Consider the following 18,916-nt stretch of genomic DNA (forward strand, 5'->3'; position numbering starts at 1 on the left):
GAGAACCAGTGTGTCAACGTAATTATGTTGTACATAACAAATATAATAATAAATAACATAATATGTATAACAAATAATAATAAGCAATGATATATATAACAGATAATAATGATCAATTAATAAAATGTCCTTTTTCAAAACCAATATGCAAATATCAGGAAGTTTGATTGGATGTCCTGTTGATCACATTTTAATCTTTTCAATTTGTTTGGTTTGCTGCTTGTGTAGATTGATGATCTTTTAAACCAACGCATTTCAGGTGAAAACATTATTAGGAACTCACATGTCATGTCGAAATTAGTATAAATTTCAAAAATTATAAAAAAAAAAGATCTAGTAGAAAAATAATTACAAGTAAAAATAGAATTTATTGAATTATTGAGTTTTATTGTATGTTTTAATGTGGAATACTTGTACAAATTCATACTAATTTCGATGTGACATGTAATAATGTTTTCACCTGAAATGCGTTTCCTTAAAAGATCACAAATGTACACAAGCACTTTTGTTTTATAAAAAAGATGACGTATAAAATGTATTTGATAAACAGCTGGAGTTTGATCCGTTGTTGGAGATCCCTGCGATAAAAGCAATGAGTGGCATCACTGTTGGACTTCATTTTTTTGGTCTCGGTTAATGGAGGAGAATTTTTAATTTTTGTTACTGACCAGAGTGCCCCTTTTTGGGGAGCTGGTTTCCATCCACATTAAAAACCAACCTCATGTCTAACTCTGCCCTCGTGGGCAGGCAAGTAAAAAAAAAAAGAAAAAAGTTGCCTTTTTTCTTTCTTGGCCTTTTCTTTCTTGGCCTTTTCTTTCTTGGCCAAGACCAAAGTGTAGTATCTGTTCTGATGCTGCACTACACTTTTTTGGTCCTGGTTAATGGAGGAGAAATCCTTCATGACTAATATATTTATTTTTGTTACTGACCAGAGTGCCCCTTTTTGGGGAGCTGGTTTTCTACCATATTAAAAACCGACCTTGTGTCTAACTCTGCCCTCGTGAGGAGGCAAGTAAACAATAAATAAATAAATAAATAGATATTTAACTAAAAACACTTCTTAGTAGAAAATGAGCAAATAAACAAAATAAAAGCTAACATATAAATTTATCGTGTGAAATTCTTGTCAAAATAATATTGATAGTTGATTCTGCCTGGCCAGTGAAGTATGGAATTTTTCAATCTGTGTTCTTATAATAAAAATAGAATTCCAATCTATTTAATCAATTACATACTAAATCCAGTCAAATGTATCCTTCGTTAAGAGAAACTTTATCATAAATAATCATCATTTTCCATTGGATACTCCTCTATGTTTATTCTTCTGTTTAGAAAAAATTAGAAGTTTTTAAAATTTAACTCTTAATTATTTTATAAATATTTATCTGCATAACTTCTTAACACACACACACACACAAAAAAATCTTTTTACTCTTGCAGGAGGAATACAATGCTGTCCATGGTGGGAAATGGACCGTAAAGAATCTACGTCTATTCCTAGAAAGCACACGTGGAAAAGAGGTAAATGTCTACCATAGAATCATTGTTCTCCTTTGATTTGATTAAATTTCTTGAGGAAGTTCTTGTTTTGATAAGCACCTGCAACTGACTTTTGCTAAAATGGAAAACTTATATTCAATCTGAAGTTAAAGTTGCTGGGAAAAACATCGGATCGTTTGGCTGGTTAAGAAAATAACTTTCTTTGGCCACTAAGACATGAAAAGTTACTGTGAATTAGGGATCATGTTTACAGGAACACTCTAATATGAGAGTTGAGCAGCGAGATATCTATTTACAATTGATAGTACTTTCGGGGAAGCTGGATAAAGGGAGGGAATTTGAAAGTCTAGCAATTCGAGGGAAGAAGCTTTCAGAATAGAAAGGTTCTACAGCATTGAGGGAGGCCTCTTAGTCAGAGGTATTTATGCAGAGGGGCACAAGTGCTGCAAGTTTGTTGGAGCACATTCGATTAAAGTACTTATAAAACAAGCACAGGGATGCAATATTACAGCGATGAGACAGGGATTGGAGCTTGCTTAACAGTGTGGGACCTATTAGATTGGTGACTCTATTTTGAACCCTGTCCAATAAAGAGATTTTAGACGTTGCGGCAACAATATTCCATGCTTCGGCAAATGGTGGCTGTATTGCAGAGATGTAAGATACTATCAGGTGTGAGAAGTTTGATTTTTACTCAAGATCTAATTTTTATTTTGGTAAGGAATCACTACTTATCAAGGCCTGGGGGCCACTCGAGTATACGGTAGTCATTGGGACAAATAGCGTACTAATTGTTAGTAGTATAAATTTGGTATAATTTGATTATTAAGGGGACAGTTCAACAAGAACAACAGCTGGAAAGCAAGCCAGCGGAACAGAGTTCCACAGGTAGGCAGTTCTAGGAAAGAAGTTTTATTCATGGAATTCATATTTGGGTTTAGGCACAGACAGAGAGTAGGGGAAAATATTGATAGTGGTTTCAGATAGACGAGTGCTTTTTGTAAAAGTTTGGTAAAGGGGAACCATAGATTGGAGCTCAGATGAGCACTTCTGTTGCTGCAGTTGTTAGGAAAATAGTTGCATCATTCTACTGCTCCAGAAAATACCTGGATCTTCATGTCATGATCTATTTGTTTGGACCATTTAAATGAACGTCTCAACAAGAATTTATTAACGTTAAACTTGAAAATGACTGTTTTAGTCTGCTGGGAAGCAGACATATATTATTGTGTTCCACAGACGAATAGTTCTAGGAATGAAACTATGTCCATAGAAGTTCCATTTTGCTCAAGGTACACGGAGGAGGAAAGAACATTATTTAGTATCACAACTGCATTTACACATCAACGCAGGCATACACACTGATGCATATACGTGTGCATGGTTGTCGACTGTTGAGTGTAAACACAACGTGGAAATCGGATATATATTAAATGGATGAAGCCCCATTTTTTATAAGTCCATAGAATTGAATTTCACTCCAGATCTAAAAAGCAAGACTTATATGAAATCGGTTGCTGCAGTTGCTGGGAAAATAGTTGCATCATTCTACTGCTCCAGAAAATACCTGCCTCTTCATGTAATCATCTGTTTGTTTTATCTCAGTTGAAATGAATATCTTTGTCCCTTGTTTTGATTTATTCATTGATTTCGTATGAATCAGATTATTCTGTTGCTGGCATTGGTTTCCCCGATATTATTCTAGTTAGAATTCTTTCTAGAAAGATACTGGAGAGATCATATGAAGGCTGCCAACATCCCTAAGTGAAAGCGTTTCTGCAGAACAAACTGGATTCGAACCTGGCACACCTAGGTTTTCAGTTTGTGTTGTTACCCACTTAGCCATCATCACCTCCCTCCCCTTTTCTGAATTGCCAGAATTGTTTTGATAAGTTTGTAGAACTGACATTCATACCAGATTTTAAATAGAAGATTTTGTTAAATTTGTAAGGTTGCTGGAAAATGTTTGGATCATTATACCAACCACCCCTTCCTACTGGGAAATTATTTAGTATAGCAACTGTATATAATAGTGATGGGATGATTCCAATATTTTTCCCGATTCTGATACAATTACTGATTCCTTACTAAGTTCCAGATTCCGATACAATTACTGATTGCGATTCCGATTCTTTATAAATCTCTAAATATTTAACAATAAAGTTGTTATTTTTTCTGATTACCACAAAAACACATGTTAAATGTGCATATATCTTTTCAAGCATGAAAATATACTTGTGGGGGAAATCTGTAGATTTTATTTTGACTGGCAGTTTAAAATATATAAATATTTAGTGTTATATAATATATAAAATATTTTAAAATATATAGATATTTAGTGTTATATAATTACTTTTGTCTTAAGCAAAATCAAATAAAAAAGATATAATTAAAGGAATCGTTTTGGCATCGGAAAATAAATACAAATTTTTCCGATTCCCAATTCTGATTTCGATTAATCGTCCCAACACTAGTATATATACACATCAATGCAGGTATACATATTGATGCATATGTATGTAAGGTGGTTGATCATCGAGTGAAAACACAATATGGAAATCAGATATACAAGGTGCCTTCAGTGAGTTTCCAGACTTTTTTCATATGAACACTTTTTATTGATAATACACACTTGAAACTCTAGCCCCCCTTCAAAGTAATCTCCTCCGGCTGCAATGCACCTGTTGTACCGTGCAAACGACTTCTGGAAGACCCCATTGAAGGCCTCTTGTGTGAGCGTGTCCATAACCCTTGTCACAGCTTCTTTCATCTCCTCAATTGTCTCATAACGACAGCCTTTAAAGATTTCCTTGAGCCTAGGGAATAACTAGGGAATATTGAGCTTCACCTTTTTGGCTAGGATCATCCTGAAAGTATTACCTCAAGTAATATCTATCAGGATATTTCACCTGATTTTTAATCTGTGTCTTATCTCGCTTATATATATATATATATATATATATATATATATATATATATATATTTGAGTCTGTGACATCATGCTTATGCCACACCTCCAAATGCTAACACGATTATGTGACACTACCGGGGGGGGGGAGGACTTTGCCCGGTCATAAAATACGCTTACATATGATATTTTAATTTGTCCAGACTTCGTATATATTATTAGAGTCGTGATTTCAAAAGTAAAAAAAAAATATTTTGGTGCCATCAGCTAGAATCGAAACCAAAATCAAAACTGTAACACTCAAAGCTGGTGACGTTACCACTGTGCAAACATGACACGCATATGAACTGATTCAAAATAAACTAAGATGAATGTACACAATGTATAATGAGAGCGATGAACTGTCTTTGATACCCATCTTGGTTAAATAGTCTGTGACAAGGATGCAGTTGTGGAGTGGTACATTTATGCAAATCGTCAACATCTTAAGTTCCTCATGAATAATTGTGTGTACAGTTCCCATACTGACATCTAATTGTGCACTTATTATCTCTATAGACACACGACGGTCATTATCCATGAAATTCTTTATTTGGTCAATCAACTTTAGTTCCTTACTCCTCCCACACCTCTCATCATCCCTCACAGACTTCCTACCTTCTTTGAATGTCTTATGTCACTCAAAAACTGATGCTCGATTCTTGCAAGACGGTCCAAAAGCAGCCTGAAGCATTCCATACGTTTCTGTGGTATTTTTTCCAAGTTTAAAACAGCATATCGTTCTTCTAAAGTGTCCTCACGTCCAGATTGCATTTTTGAAATTCACCAGCTGTGATAGTCAGACTTTGGTAGGGTGTATTCCAATTCCTGCTCTAGCTGTTCATTTGAACCTGAAATCACAAAAATTGGGCAGTCTCCTTATAAGATGTATAGCAATAGTATAATTAATTTTCAAGAGTCTACGGCAGTTTTAAATGTTTGTACAAAAAAAGTCTGGAAACTTATTTAAGGCACTTTGTATATTAAATAAATGAAGTCACTTTTTTTTTAGTTCATAGAATTGACTTTCACTCCAGATCTAAAATGCAAGACTTACATTTGTTGCTGCAGTTGCTGGGTAAAATAGTTGCACCATTCCACTGCTCCAGAAAGTAACTTTTTATTTTATTTTATTTTTTTACTCATATTCACCCCAAACAAGGCAAATTGCTACTAAGATGCAAATCACTACTGTGAACCATGCCTACAGAGACACTATAAGTAGGGAGTTGAGCAGCAAGATATCTAGTCACTTTATACTTGAATTTCTGCATGTTAGTACAGTCAGTGAAACTAGATACAGGAAGGGAATTCCAAAGTCTAGCAATTCAAGAGAAGAAAATAGAATAGAAAGGTTCTTCGGCATTAGGGGACTTACAGTGAAGGCGTGGGATTTTGTTGCTTGTCATGTTAGTCAAGAGTATCCTATCAGTTCATCAGAGCACATTCTATTAAAGTATTTGTAAAACAAGCACAGGGATGCAACATTGCAGTGATGTGACAGGGGTTGGAGCTTGGTTGACAGCGCAGACTCTATTAAATTGGAGACCCTTTTTTGTACGCTGTCCAATAAAGAGAGACTAGTAGTTGATAAAGCAGCTCATATATGGCAACAATATTCCAATTTACTTGCTTCCCCGCAAGGGCAGAGTTAGACACAAGGTTGGTTTTTAAAGTGGGGAAAATCTACCTCTCCAAAAAGGATTGGATTGAAACAAAAATAAAAATTGTTTTTGTTTGAAAAGATTTCTTCTTCACTGACCGAGAACAGAAAAGATGAAGTGTAATATGAGAACAGATACTTCACTTTGCTCATAGCACCACATAGATATGCAAGAAAGATGATGAAGGAAGTGATAGAAAAAGGAAGAGAAAAAGAGAGGAGAAAAGATATATATATATATATATATATAGAGAGAGAGAGCGAGAGAGAGAGAGAGAGAGGGGGACGGGAGAGAGGGTAAGAATGAAAGAAAAGAGAGAGGGGGAAGGTTAGGGAGAGGGGAGGAAGAGATATATAGAGGAAGAGATTGGAAGAGGGAAAGATACTTTGGAAAATCAGTATGGGGCAACCATGCATTCTTGTTATATGGGATTACTGCCTTCTCCCCTGGACCAATATTCTGCCTATCTGTCAATAATACCCCGGAAGAGGTTGTACTCCTTCCGATAATGGACTGCCCAGGTTGTATGAAACTCCTTTTCCTATAATTATTTTCATATAATTATTATTCACTACCCAAAAAACGTTTTTAATATTTGTGCCGAAAAGCAAAATACATGTCTATTCATCCATTTCATTTCCTCTGATGATATGAGCCATTATTGAAATTCCATGGATTAAGGAAATTAACATAACCCTCTTCTTTATATTCCTTTTGTCAAACAATAAATTCTTAACTCGAATATATGTGTCTATATTTTGATTTTCAGAATTTAACTTTAACCACTAAACTTATATATTGCTCTATTCTTAAATACTGAGCTTCTCCTTTTTGGCTAGGATCACCCTGAAAGTATTACCTCAAGTAATATCTATCAGGATATTTCACCTGATTTTTAATCTGTGTCTTATCTCGCTTATATATATATATATATATATATATATATATATATATATATATATATATATATTTGAATCTGTGACATCATGCTTATGCCACACCTCCAAATGCTAACACGATTATGTGACACTAGCGGGGGGGGGGAGGACTTTGCCCGGTCATAAAATACGCTTAAATATGATATTTTAATTTGTCCAGACTTCGTATATATTATTAGAGCCGTGATTTCAAAAGTAAAAAAAAAGTATTTTGGTGCCATCAGCTAGAATCGAAACCAAAAGCAAAACTGTAGCATTCAAAGCTGGTAACGTTACCACTGTACCAACGTGACACACGTATGAACTGATTAAAAATAAACCAAGATGAATGTACAAAATGTATAACGATTTTTTCAATTTGACCCCTTTTTGACCCCTTAAAAACTATTTTAACCAGCTAAAGATTCATAAAAGAACAGTCTATAAAAAATCCAATCATTTGAGGCCCCTAGTGCTGCACTGCGACTTTTAGTTTCGAATAAAGTTTAAAAACATGGAGACAGACAGACATGTAGCTTTCATATATAGATGATTTCATACATGTTAAATTTTGCTGTTTTCAAATTCTATCCTTATTTTTCACTAGTATTTCAGCCCGGCGTTGCCCGGGTGTTTGGAGGTGTATGTTGAGCAAAAAAAAAAAAAAAAAAAAAGCGGTCAATTTTTTTAACTTTGACCCTATTATGACCCTTTAACATTAATTGTTTTGGGCGCAAATCAAGTTATTAAGTTAGATCCATGTCCAAGGACCCTATATCTAAATTTCAAGCGTTTAGACCCAAAATTGGTGGAGGAGTTTGGTAGAGTTTTCAAAGGTCAAATCGTTGAACTTTGACTCCTTAACAGCCAAATTTCTGGCCTAAAACGGATCACATAGATTTTCCCAAATCTCAGTACCCTGTATATCAAATTTCGAGTCTGTAGACTGAAAATTGACAGAGATATTGTGTAGGGAAATGTACACACACACACACACACACACACACACACACACACACACACACACACACACACACTTTCACTTTAATATATATATGGACCAATAACATCATTCTCAATTTTTGATTGAAAAAAGCCATAAAATTTATTTTGTTGTTAACTTAATTTTGTTTGTTTTTTGACCTATTCAACAATTGTTTTTATTGTCAGGTGTCTGATAAACTATTTGATGAAATTAACTGGTTGGTTGTTCATTCCCTCAAATCCATAGCCGTAAGTATTTCAAGTTTCCATTTATCAATGTTTTGCTCTATTCTTTAGTTTGTTATTATTATCGATAACATAAATATCACCTGTCTGTTTAAATGTATGTATGTATGTCTGCCTAAAACTTTTGACAGAGGCAACTGATTTTTACGAGATCAGTATTGTTTTGAAGTTTGGTAGAGTCTGCAAAGGTTAACTCTTTCAACTTTAACTTATTGGTAGCCAAATTTTCGCCCAAAAACTGATTATAAAGCTTGCTGCATGTCTGAATACCCTTTATGTTAAATTCCAAATTGTTTAGACCCCAAATTGGCTAAGTAGTTTGCTAGAGATTGCAAAGATCAAATCTTTTGAACTTTGATCCATTAGCAGCCAAATTTTATGTCAAAAACCGACTAAAAAGCTTGCCCTATGTCTGAATACACTTTATGTAAAATTTCAAATGTTTAGAACAAAAATTGGCTGAGTAATTTGGTAGAGACCACAGAGGTCAAATTTTTTAACTTTGACCCCAATTGTGACCCCTTAACATTTATTGTTTTGGGCTCAAATCTAATTAAAAAGTTTGATCCATGTCCAAGTAACCTACATCTAAAATTTCAAGTGTTTAGACCCAAAATTGGTGGATGAGTTTGGTAGAATTTTCAAAGGGCAAATCGTTAAACTTTGACCCCTTGACGGCCAAATTTCTGGCTGAAAACTGATTAAAAAGATTTTCCCAAATCTCAATACCCCTTGTGTCGAATCTCGAGTCTCTGGACCAAAAATTGACAGAATAGTTTGGTTAGGAAATGTACGCACACTCACATACACAGACAATTTCACTTTTATAGATATACTAGCATTTCAGCTCGGCGTTGCCCGGGTGTTTGGAGGTGTATGTTGGGCAAAAAAAAGAAAAAAGTGGTTGTAGGAAGGCAGGCTCGAACCCATACCACAAAGGAGTAAAAGAACGGGAAAAAAACCTGACGTCTTTGCTGTTACAACCACCGCCAACCCAGAAGTGACGTAGGTTTACATTAAGGCTAGACAATCGAAAGGAGAGGATGACTTTCGAAAATATCGGCGAAAAAAGCGACCCCCCCCCTGTAAAAAAGTGCCCAGTTGAAGGTGAAGATATTAATGTTTTTAGCCAATTTTTCGATATTTGTCATCTAAAAGGTTGAACTTCAAAACGATACTGATCTTGTAAAAATCCGTCGCCTCTGTTGAAAGTTTTAGGCAGGCATGCAAACATACATATATATATATTGATAACTATACATTATATATTGGTAACTAAACATTTTCGACCCAAACCGATTAAAAAGCTTGCCCTATTTCTGAATACTCTTTATGTAAAATTTCAAATGTTTAGACCAGAAATTGTCTGAGTAATTTGGTAGAGACTGCAGAGCTCAATTTTTAAAAACTTTGACCCCTATTATGATCCTTTAACATTCATTGTTTTTGGCTCAAATCAAGTTATTTAACTAGATCCATGTCCAAGGAACCTATATCTAAAATTTCAATTGCTTATACCCAAAATTTTCGGAGGTGTTTGGTAGAATTCTCAAAAGTCAAATCGTTGAACTTTGACCTCTTAACAGCCAAATTTCTGGCCGACAAAGAATTACAAAGATTTTCCCAAATCTCAAATTTCGAGTCTGTAGACTGAAAATTGACAGAGTTATTGCGTAGGGAAATGTACACAGACACACAGACACAGACAGACATACAGATACATTCACTTATATATATATATATATATATATATATATATATATATATATATATAGATAGATAGATAGATAGATAGATAGATAGATAGATTACAAAAAATAAAGTAATTCTTATTCTTTGGAATTTATGGGGATGTCTTTTACAGAAGGGGAGTTAGTTCCCTTTGATCATGTTATATCGTCCTGACAATCCTGCTGAACTGAAATCCTGACTGGAATTTTCATCTAGATTTGTTTGTGATAGCTATACTCTTACTGATGTGTTGCTCTAGCTATTGCAGAGCCTAAAGAGACTTTTACAAAATATCACTGGTCATCCCAAATGGGCAGCCATTAAATGCTGGTAAGACTCAACTTTGCATATATACTGGTGCCCGGTTGGGTCACAATCATCACCATTATTTCTTCCACTTTGATTTCATTCCAAACTTCATTAACTGATATATCTTGTTTGCGTGACTAAAAATAAGAAATGAAGGAAGATGACTGTATTTTAATAAAACATTGTTTTTGCATTATATATTTTTTTTTTTTTTTTTTTTAGACATTCGGCAACCAATAACAAAATTTATTTATTTTAAAGGCTAAGCTTCAGACATAAAGACATAAATGCTCTTTTCAACGTGACACTTTCATTTTTATTTTACTGCAATTAATCATAAAAAATTATTCTTATCCAACTGGTAACTGTTAATAGAATTTGGTTTACGGTTCTATTAACCGTTTTTTTTAATGCATTTTATTGCATTTGCTAGTATGCTTTTATTATCTGCATGAATAAATTATAAAAAGGTTTGGGTTTTGATAAAAAAAAAAAAAGGCAAAACAATTGCATTCGGATATTCTAGCTTTATTTTAATACGATCAGAAGTTGGCCAAGATTTAATTAGACACGTTATGTCGGTTTTCACTCTGTTTATAACGTATTATTTACTGTTTTCGTTACATCTGAAGGTGGTTCTGCCATCTTTGGATGTCTTGTAGAATGATCACATAGAGATTTGACACATTGCAAGGCATATCCGGAACCACTTCCATTGTCTTCCCCAGAAAAAGTGTTATATATATATGAATTACATTTTATCAAAATAAGATACATTCGAAGTATCAAGAGAGGTACTGCCCTCCTATTTCATATATCAGGTGAGCAGAAGGCCGATTTTCATTATATTTCCGTACCATATTTATATATATTATTTATATGTCATCTTAGCTACCTTGGAGATTCAGGACCACTTCGACTGTTTTCCGCGGAAAATTTTACAGTAAATTCACTTTTAGTTTTTATGTAGATTCTTTAAACTTTCTTTCTATAATGACCACAAATACACAAAGACATTGTGTGTATATAGATAGTAACTGTTAATAGAATTTGGTTTACGGTTCCATTAACCGTTTTTTTTTTTTTAAAAGCATTTTATTGCATTTGCTAGTTTGCTTTTATTATCTTTATTTTCTTTTCAGACTGTTATTGCTAATGATCGGCATTGTTTTGAATGTTATGGGTAAGTGTTGGAAGAATTCTCCTTATCTTCTTTTTAAATATTAAAATACAGGATGACCATTAACCCTCCCCCACTTCACTCATTCTATCCAGGGGATCATTAATAAAATTCACAATTCTTTTCTGTAGTCCAACTTTATTTGGTACAAATAAACTTCAATCTACATGTTGCCAAACTTTCACAAAAAAAAAAAAAAAACACTCGCCTAGCTGAAACCACTATCAATAATTTCCCCCACTCTTTATCTGTGCCTAAACCTAAACGTAGATTCCATGAACAAAGCTTCTTTCTTAGAACTGCACGCCTGTAGAACTCTCTTCCGTTTCCCTGCTTTCCAACTGATGATTGTCTTCAAGTCCAACAAGCTATTGATGAGCCATCTCCTTAAGTAATCCAATATACGTTAAGTAATCCAATATACGTTAAGTAATCCAATATACGTTAAGTAATCCAATATACCAAATTTCCACTACTGACGATTACTACGAGATTGTCCCATTAACAACCATGCACTCATTAACCCTTATCCTCGAGTGGTCTCCGGGCCTTGATAAATAACTTTGTAAAAAATCCCAAAACAACCAAAAAAACTCATTTATCGATGTGAGGTCAGAAGCAATAATTAGAATAGAAAATGATGAAAAATTGTATCAACAAGAAATACATGCGTAATGAGTTGACTGAGATTGCTTCCTCATTTCACTTTTCTTCTCACTTTATCTCTTTTTTATGGAAATCGCTCTAGAAAAGGCATGAAGCCACTTGATGTAAGGAGCTAAAAAAAACATACTTCGAAGTCAAAAACTATCCAACGATAAATGTGAGATGGATAGATTTTGATCCAGAAAATAGCAATTCTTCCTCCTTTGTCAGAAACATTGCATGGAATGTGAGAAGTAAAGGGCAAAATAAGGGAAGCGAGTTATGAGTCTGTCAAAAGTAAACCATAACTCTATTTTCTACTCTCCTTCCACTCTTCTAATAACTATATCGATAGAGTCAGGACAAATCCATGGATTGACAAAACAGGTAAGATCACCATAACAACCCCCTTTTTTTTTTACTCTGGACTTTTTTGTTTGGAGATTTATTGTTATTTCTTTTTGATCTTTTTTCACTTTTTATCAAATGATATTCTCCTGAAGATTGAAGGTTCAATCCTCAGTGTGGGCGACCGGAAAATACAATCGCAAATTACTTAGGACCTCTATCCAGTCATGGCTGATGGAACAAGAGCATGCTATGTCTGTGAAGTAAATAAAGGGTTCTGCTTGAAATTCCGTCGAAATTCCCAAGTTTGACAATATGCACCTGAGGAAGGTCAGGGGTAACATCAACGAAAATGTTGTGAAAATGACATTCAAGATGAGAATAGTAGTTCAAAGAATCCAAGTAATCTGAATCATTTATGTTCTGAAGTCGTTTGTGGTATCGGAATCTCAAATTCATTCATTAGGTTTTCTGCAGGAAGATTGTTGTCGATGGCATCTGGATACCATTCTGTTATTTGATTTATGTGTTTTCTTATGGATGAACTTTGGTCCCTTGATCATGTATACCATGTGCCAGATTTTTTTATCCACTGTATCTGTTTCCCAGTGGGGATATTATGTTGAAACATGCATAAGACAATTTTTTCAACAACTTTGAAACAACCCTTCATCACTTTATTTAATCATCCAAGTTTTGAATGGGTCAATAACAATCTATAACACACTGTCTTGATCTTACTTGTAAATATTACCTCTGTTGGTGTCATGGAAGAAAAAGCAGTGTCATTAAGAATCATTCTATAGATCTGCAAGAGTTCTCATATAGCCTTTTCAATAGATGTACATCTTGATTTCCTCAGAGCTCTCTTAAATGTAACCACAAAACGTTCTGCCTGTTCATTGCTTCTTGCATGATATGGAGCGATGATGATATTCCCTACACAAAGTGTTTGACAAAATTCTCTGAATTCACTAGATGTGAATTTTACATCTTACACAATGCAGTCAAGGACTTCAAACGAACTGACTAATTCATATAAAAACTAATGTTTACTTTAGTATTTGTTTATTTACATATCAAGGTTTCTGACCATTTAGAGAAATTGTCTACCATGATAATACATGAAACCATTCAGTTGGCCAGCAAAGTTGGTGCAGCTCCTAGAACATTATCAGTCAGTTTTGAGCTAGGGACTTTGTTGCCAAAGCAAAAGTTTTACATATTTTTGTTTTTAATGGAAGATCGCTTCAAACAAGGCATAAAGTCACTTGATGCAAGGAGTTGAATAAAATAACAGAATGGTATTCCGATGCCATCGACAACAATCTTCAAGGAGAAAACTTAATGAATGTCATATATGACACATTTTATTTATTTATTTTTTTTACAAAGGAATCACCACTTATCAAGGCCCAGAGGCCACTCGAGGATAAGGGTTAAAAAGTGTATAGTGGTCAAACGGACAATATAATAGTAATCGTTAGAAGTGAAAGTTTGGTAAATTGGATTACTTAATGGGGAAACAGCGCATCAAGAACTTGTTTACATTGGACTTGAAGACAGCCATATTGTAGTCAGCTGGGAAGCAGGTAAACGGAAGAGAGTTCCACAGGTGTGCAGTTTTTAGAAAGAAGCTTTGTTCATGGAATCTACGTTTAGGTTTAAGCTCAGATAAAGAGCGGGGGAAATTATTGATCCGATACCACAAACAACTTCAGAATATAAAAGATCTAAAAGAAAACAAATGTTCTTAGATAGGGTCCAAAAAAAGAGTTTTCAATCTAATATATCCCACTTTATCAACTTAGCTCCAACCCCTGTCCCATCACGGCAATGTTACATCTCTGTGCCTATCTTACAAATATTTTAATAGAATGTGTTCTAATGAACGCGTTGCACTTGTGCCCCCTTGACGTACATATCCCGACAAACCTGCTTAGCAACAAAATCTCACCCCTTCACTGTTGAGATCTCTAAATACCAAAAAGCTTTCTACTGCAATAATTTCTTCCCTCGAACAGTGAGACTGGAATTCCCTTCCTAATACCTGCTTCCCTGACTCTACTGATATACAGAAGTTTAAATGTAACGTTAAACCGACATCTTGTTAATCTTTCCTAGTAAGGGTTGAACGTGAGTAAAAAAAAAGAAGAGTTAACAAGAACGAAAATGCCTATTAACCTAAGTTTATTAGCAGTAGCAGTACTTCTTTCTTTTCTTCACTGACAACATTCTAAAAGCCCAAATATAATCTGATACCCATCCTAAACACATACGAACGATATGATCTCCAAAAGTGAACACAAAATCACACTCCTTATATTTAGCTATTTTGGAATACCAACAGTACCTATTTTGCATAATTATAACCCTTGTCTCGAAATCACTGTTTCTTTATGGTTTCAATCTATCATGGGATACTATCTTCTACAAGTAAACCCTAACCGATAATTCAAAATAACATTGTACTCGAAGCCCAAATAAGATTCCTTCAGCTTTCTCCAAACAACAGCACTAAGCTGAATACTCAATCAGACTAGATGAATTATTCTTGTCTTAGAAGGATGAAAACAGTCTAGGGATTACTTAATGATGTCAGACTAGTTACACCATGACAAAATAGTATATTGAAATATATAACTGCTACAATACCCTCTGCTATGACTAGTTACACCATGACAAAATAGTATATTGAAATATATAATTGCTACAATACCTTCTGCTATGACTCAGTTGTACATGTCTATATATACCAAGAGAAAATAGTATACCAAAATATCTGACTGCTACATTATGCCCTGCTTAGTCTAACTCATTGTGCATGTCTATTTATATCCAAAGAAAGAGTATACCAAAATGTGTGACTGCTATATTATTCCTTGTTTATGCTTACTAGAGTGATATCAGTCTATTTACACGTAGAGAAAATAGTGCATAGAAATATGTGATACAACATTTTCGTTTGCATGAATAGGAATATAATAAAATCTTTCGATGAATCTGAAATATTAAACACAAATTTTTCTTATTCTTTCAGTTATGATATCATCATTGACAATCATCTGAAACCTTGGCTTATTGAGGTATTGAAAAAACTTCACAGTTTCATCTTTATATCTATAATAGCATGGGTGCCTGGCGTTGCCCAGCTGTGTGTTGAGCAAAAAAAAAAAAAAGTGGTAGTAGGCAGGCAGGCTCGAACCTGTACCGTGAAGGGGGAAAAGAATGTGAAAAAAAAAGTGACGTCTTTGCTGTTGCGTCCATCACTAAACCGAAAGTGGCAAAGGTTAAAATTAAGGCTAGTCAATTGAAAAATGGGGACGACTTTCGAAAATATTGACAAAAAAAGCGACCCCTTTTTATAGAAAAGTACCTAGTTGAGGGTGAAGGAATTAATGTTTTAGCCAATTTTTCGATATTTGTTGACCGAAGTGTCGAGCTTCAAAACGATACTGATCTTGTGAAAATCCGTTGCCTTTGTCTAAAGATTTAGGCAGACATATAAACATACATACATACATACATACATACATACATACATACATACATACATTAAAGCAGACAAGTGAGATTTATATTATACATTATTTATTTATGTTAATTATTTATATATATGTTTTTTTTCTCGCTATGACATTGATATTAAAAGCCTACTTTTTCTATTAAAAATTATTAAAAACAAACTTTTAAATATACTAAGTCATGGATATGCGAACGTAGGATAGCTGATTTGCATATCCCTTTTTAAAACGATTGTTAATTATTCATTTTTTATGGCTTCTTATTAGATGATTGGTTTCATTTCACTATTACACCGAATTCTATTTATGTATAGTTTCTACATTCTGCATAATTGCATAGAATTTAGGAAGTAAAAATTCTAGCACATGGAAATCTTTTATATATACCTATGTATGTATGTATGTATGTATGTATGTATGTATATATACACACACATTTATATATATTTATATATATCTATATCTATATCTATATATATATATATATATATATATATATATAGATATAAATTCAGCCACTCTGATGAGTCGTAGATGACGAAACACGTGTCAATGGATAATTATGTTTTAAAAACAATATATATATATATATATATATATATATATATATATATATATATATACCTCTTTCTTTCTCTCTCTCTCTCTCTATATATATATATATATATATATATGTATATATATGTATATATATATATATGTATGTATATATATATATGTATATATATACATGTATATTTTTGGGGGTCAACGGCCAACTAGCACCGTGTGTGTTTGTGTGTATGTATGTGTGTGTTGAGGTGAAGGTAAGCCGTGGTGAAGGCAACCTTTCTAGGAGAAGCAAATCTCTAATTTAAAAAACCATAAAGCGGGAGACCAGTACCCGTATTAAGCTGGTCTGCAGTTTAACTTGTTGCTGGCTATCTTGCTCTTGCTTGTTGCTGGATCTCAACATTTTGAACCAAGAGAGAGACTTAGCTGTCGTACAAAGCTAAGATTCTGTAACATCATCTGTGTGTAGATACTCCCTCACGCATTTGTTTATTAAAATGGTCCTGTGACGATGGAAGTCATTTTTGGGCTCGTGTCTGAGGGAGTGGCACTCGTCTGACAAGAGACGTTGCAATCATCATATCATCAATCATCATATATATATATATATATATATATATATATATATATTCTGTGGATTAAAATATGTATAAAAATATATTCAAGTTAAGAATTTAGAGAAGAATTATATTTATTTCCTTAATCCATGGATTTTCAATAATGGCTCATATCATCAGAGGAAATAAAATGCAATTAGCAAAATGAATAAACAGATATTTTGCTTCTTAGCACATATATTGAAAATGCTATTTAAAAGTTATTTAAATGATGCTTAAAAGTCATAGAAAAAGGATATCATACAACCTGGGCAGTCCAATATCAGAATGAGTACAATAGTTTCCCGGATATTACTGCCAGGTTGGATAAGTAGTAATCCAAGGGGTAAAATCAGTGATCAGTGGTGATCTAGTAATCCGATAGATTTGAAGCATGTACCAAATTTGAAGTGATATTCGGAATATTTGATTGTCGCATACCGTGATTTTGAAGGACATATGAGACGATCGTCCTGATCGGCGATGTAAAGATCCGTTGATGTTGAGGATTAGAACAAATCCGGAGTCATCCTGAAAGTATTATCTCACTGTAATCCTTAATAGGACAATTCACTTGATTTCTAATCTGTGACTTATCTCATTGGTATATATATATATATATATATATATATATATATATTGGTAACGGTTAAGGCACTGGACTGTGGTAAACATGGTCTGACGTTCGATCCCTAGAAACAGTTGAGCTACGCTGACGAGAGGTAATTATCTCGAAGCACGCATGTACGTAGATTACTGTTTTAAAAATAATAAATATATAAAAATGTTATATACGTCCAAACAAATTAAAGGGCGACTTTCTAAGTAAATAAAAAAGAAAAATGAGCTTCGAGGCGGAGCCAATATTAACCTTATTTATCGCTTGAAAAAACAACAATAACAAATCTAAATTTATAAGCGATAAAAATAAACAGTAAAGTCATCTAGGGTTCGTGGCCTAATGGTTAAGGCACGCACCGGACTGTGGTAAACATGGTCTGACGTTCGATCCCTAGAAACAGTTGAGCTACGCTGACGAGAGGTAATTATCTCGAAACACGCATGTACGTAGATTACTGTTTTAAAAATAATAAATATATAAAAATGTTATATACGTCCAAACAAATTAAAGGGCGACTTTCTAAGTAAATAAAAAAGAAAAATGAGCTTCGAGGCGGAGCCAATATTAACCTTATTTATCGCTTAAAAAAGCAACAATAACAAATCTCTCTCTCTCTCTCTCTCTCTCTCTCTCTCTCTCTCTCTCTCTCTCTATATATATATATATATATATATATATATATATATATATATATATATATATATTCTAGGTAGAAGGATATCCAAAAATTAAGAATAATTGAATTTCAAAAATGGTCATTGATAGTGTTCAATCAAAGCGAGCCAATTATATATTCATTATTCTTTATGTAAATACAGTCATATCTTGCTACGATGTGCAGACCGTCTCAATCATATTTGATTCCATCAGGCAAGAAAAATTAGGATACAAAAATTAAAATGGTTCCAGACCTTTTCAAATTTTGGCAATAAGCAAAAATTAAAGTTCTACCGTAGTCGTTTTTTTTTTTTTTTTTTTTTTTTTTTCCTAAACAACTGGAATGGACTATACAAAATTTAAAAAGGTTCCAGACCTTTTCAAATTTTGAGGAGAGAAAAAAAATGCCATGACTGGCAATAACAATAACTACTATTCTTGCCTGATGAAATCAAATATGATTGAAACTGTCTGCACATTGTAGCAAGATATGG

The 18,916-nt window shown here is 33.7% G+C and overlaps 1 protein-coding gene across 5 annotated transcripts in view; it reads left to right on the top strand.

Annotated features, from left to right (window-relative positions):
- The window catches only part of LOC145266421 (polyglutamylase complex subunit TTLL1-like), a 66,964-nt gene that overhangs the window by 30,391 nt on the left and 17,657 nt on the right, over nucleotides 1–18,916 (top strand). For all 5 annotated transcript variants that reach the window (XM_080122086.1, XM_080122089.1, XM_080122090.1 and 2 more), the window contains exons 9-12: nucleotides 1,441–1,521; nucleotides 8,199–8,261; nucleotides 11,441–11,481; nucleotides 15,512–15,557. In XM_080122086.1, the coding sequence (XP_079978212.1) occupies nucleotides 1,441–1,521; nucleotides 8,199–8,261; nucleotides 11,441–11,481; nucleotides 15,512–15,557 (231 nt within the window). The remainder of the gene's footprint in view (nucleotides 1–1,440; nucleotides 1,522–8,198; nucleotides 8,262–11,440; nucleotides 11,482–15,511; nucleotides 15,558–18,916) is intronic.

Source organism: Euprymna scolopes, chromosome 41, assembly GCF_053919585.1.
Source record: "Euprymna scolopes isolate OS-2025 chromosome 41, ASM5391958v1, whole genome shotgun sequence".
NCBI classification, from domain to species: domain Eukaryota; kingdom Metazoa; phylum Mollusca; class Cephalopoda; order Sepiida; family Sepiolidae; genus Euprymna; species Euprymna scolopes.